A 2919-nucleotide genomic window follows, 5' to 3' on the forward strand; every position below is an offset into this window, starting at 1 on the left:
TTGGCCAGTGAAGTTGAAGTGCTCATTATCGACTTGGAGAAATCTAACAACACTTGCCGCGAATTGACCAAATCGGTCAACACACTGGAGAAGCACAACATCGAACTGAAGAGCCGTCTCGATGAAACGATCGTCTTGTACGAGAACAGCCAACGTGACCTGAAGAACAAGCATGCCGATTTGCAGCGCACCATTCATGAATTGGACAAAGTCAAGGATGCTAACAACCAATTGGCACGTGAGAACAAGAAATTAGGAGGTGAGTACATGGAACTGGAGAGAAAGAGAGAGAGAGATGTTTTAATCTGGCTATGTCTTAATTGCAGATGATCTCCATGAAGCCAAGGCTACAATCAATGAGTACAGCCGCCGTTTGCATGAATTGGAATTGGAGTTGCGCCGCTTGGAGAACGAGCGCGATGAATTGACTGCTGCTTACAAGGAAGCTGAGGCTGTACGTATAACAAATGCAATTGCGTTCAAGCAAAATTATAAAGGAATCATATGTTTTTTTTTTACTTTTCTTATGCAGGGTCGCAAGGCTGAGGAGCAACGCGCTCAACGCTTGTCATCTGAGTTCAACCAATACCGCCACGATACCGAACGCCGCCTAGCTGAGAAAGATGAAGAGATTGAGGCTATTCGGTGAGTCGATCTTTATGTTTCCTTAAGTAAAAGCTTATTGTGATTTCGAGATTAAGAAAAGCCGACGGGAAAAGCAAACAGGGACTAATATTCAATACCCTATAGCAGTAAAGCATAAAGCACAACTACTGCTATTTCTATTTTTAACACCATCAACCGGAAGATGCCAGATTTTTTATTATTTAAAACGTATTTGAAAGATATGTGAATTACTTTTAGTGATGGATTTCGGGACCCACGGAATCCGCGGTACAATTCTGAAAAACGTCGGGATGGGTAGGTTCGGGACTTAAAAATTGAATTTCGGAAAGGGCGGGATCGGGCTTGAAATTCTTGTCCCGTGCCCATCTCTATTATGGATTGTTTCCGGTATTTTGCAATTTGCTAAATCCTAGTTAATTTTAAGGAATCATTTTCAATCCCATCTAAAGCATTGTTTTGAAATGCAGTTGGAATAATACCTATGGATTTCCCTGTACTTAATTACCCTTCCTATATCCGCGCTAATAAGAATAGAAATACGCAAAAGTTTGTTCACATATAAATATACACGCAATCAAAGCTCTCTTTTAGCGGCATTAAATTTGACGCACTGTGAAAATCTGATCACTGATGCACTTACCAGGTCTGTAGCCACATTGTCGGCCCGAACTAGTTTCTTCAAGATAGGACTTTATAATTTCCGCAAACAGAACGATCTCACATCTTGTGAAATAACACAATGGTTTTAATTTCTCGCATGTATTTATCTGTAGAAAAGTGCTTAAAGGTGCATGCGTACTACCACTCCGTATGACCAAGGTTCGATCCCTGCTTAAAACAACTTTCCAAAGGGTTTTTTTCTGAATAGCAATTTCCTCTCGGCAGACATTGCAAACTGCCGAGGGTATTTCTGCCTTAAAAAAGCTTCACATCAAATTCATTTGCCGTTAAGAGGCGGCGTGAAACTGTATATCCACCTATTTGTGTAACAACATCAAGACGTGCACCACAATTAAAAAGAATTGTTAGCTCTGATCCAGTACTGCATGAACTTACAGGTTTCTACACGCACTTGCAGGAAGTTACAGAATTAGAGCGGCTTTTGGAAAGCTGTGTAGAGAATAAAGTTGCAAGATTTTACCCGCACTTTTTCTTCTAGTACAATCAAGAAAAGTGTCAAACGATCGCTGGTTGTCGTTTTTACAAGAAACATGTTTTTTTTTGTTCCCGTACTTTTTGTTGTTACTCACCTTTTACTCTCACTTCAGAGAGTAATTTTGCTATTTGACATTTTTACAGGATTTCACACGAAAAGTGTTGGATCAGAGCTATTATTATTATTCATCAGACAAATTCTGTTGCCGATGTACTCTTAGCCGCAAACTGTGAACTTCTCAGCTGATTTTCTCACCTCCTCTTGGTCGAAAGCTTCATCCTTATGTATTCAATGAGCTTGAAGAATGAGGTTGAGGAATTGTCCCCTTCATATCTAAATTTTCGCCTCTCATTTTCCTACTCAGCAGAGACATGATACTCTTCATCAGACCAGTTGCCTCCGCGTGATACGAAGAGATTGGAAGATGGATTACCAGTGCCCATTTGTATCTAGTCGACGGAGAGTTTCTAGTTTTAGCTGTATTGATGTTGTTGTAACAGTATACAAACTCCCCAAAGAGGTTTTTGAGAGTGATGATGGTCCTTCGCCAGACATAAATCTGGGTCGTTCCAGTTACGTAGGCCCGACTGTCGTGGATTGATTATCAGTTGTGACCGTAGTTAATCACGCAGTCTGGCGCACTTTATTCACTACACAGAGGCGCTTGCGGTACCTACCTGCCACAAAGTAGAGATCCTAGCCTAAATTAGGGAACTTGCAATAAACTTAGTAAACTGACGAATTCTGTTGCATAGGTTTGTTTCATGTCATGGATTTGATGTCGAAATGAAAAGTTAAGCAAAGTCCGGCTTTGCAGATAAATGATCATTTCAAAATATTCTTACTTTTTAACATTTATACTATATATATATATAACATAAAATTAGTAATATCTACATACATACATATCCATTAATATTCCATTGACCATACATAAATACTCATGCCAAGAAATAAGACAGAGAAACCGGAAAATTCGTAACTTCCGCTTGACCAAACGTGAGCGTAACGCAAAAGGTCAATGAAACAACAAAACAAAATAAAATCAATCAACAATTCTTTTTTATCAAATTGACAATTGTTGGCTTATTTTTTGGCACAGAAACTGACAACACTATCAATGCTAAAAAAGTTTG

The 2919-nt window shown here is 39.3% G+C and overlaps 1 protein-coding gene across 1 annotated transcript in view; it reads right to left on the reverse strand.

Moving 5' to 3' along the window:
* Positions 1-1137: 1137 nt before the first annotated feature.
* The window catches only part of LOC118747622 (paramyosin, long form-like), a 23223-nt gene continuing 21441 nt past the window's right edge, over positions 1138-2919 (reverse strand). The window contains exons 8-9 of the mRNA XM_036481671.1: positions 1268-1350; positions 1138-1148 (exon numbers count right to left, since the gene is read on the reverse strand). Of these exons, the coding sequence (XP_036337564.1) occupies positions 1138-1148; positions 1268-1350 (94 nt within the window). The remainder of the gene's footprint in view (positions 1149-1267; positions 1351-2919) is intronic.

Source organism: Rhagoletis pomonella, unplaced genomic scaffold (genome assembly GCF_013731165.1).
Source record: "Rhagoletis pomonella isolate Grant_MI unplaced genomic scaffold, Rhpom_1.0 Rhpom_scaffold_00012, whole genome shotgun sequence".
Taxonomy (NCBI): Eukaryota; Metazoa; Arthropoda; class Insecta; order Diptera; family Tephritidae; genus Rhagoletis; species Rhagoletis pomonella.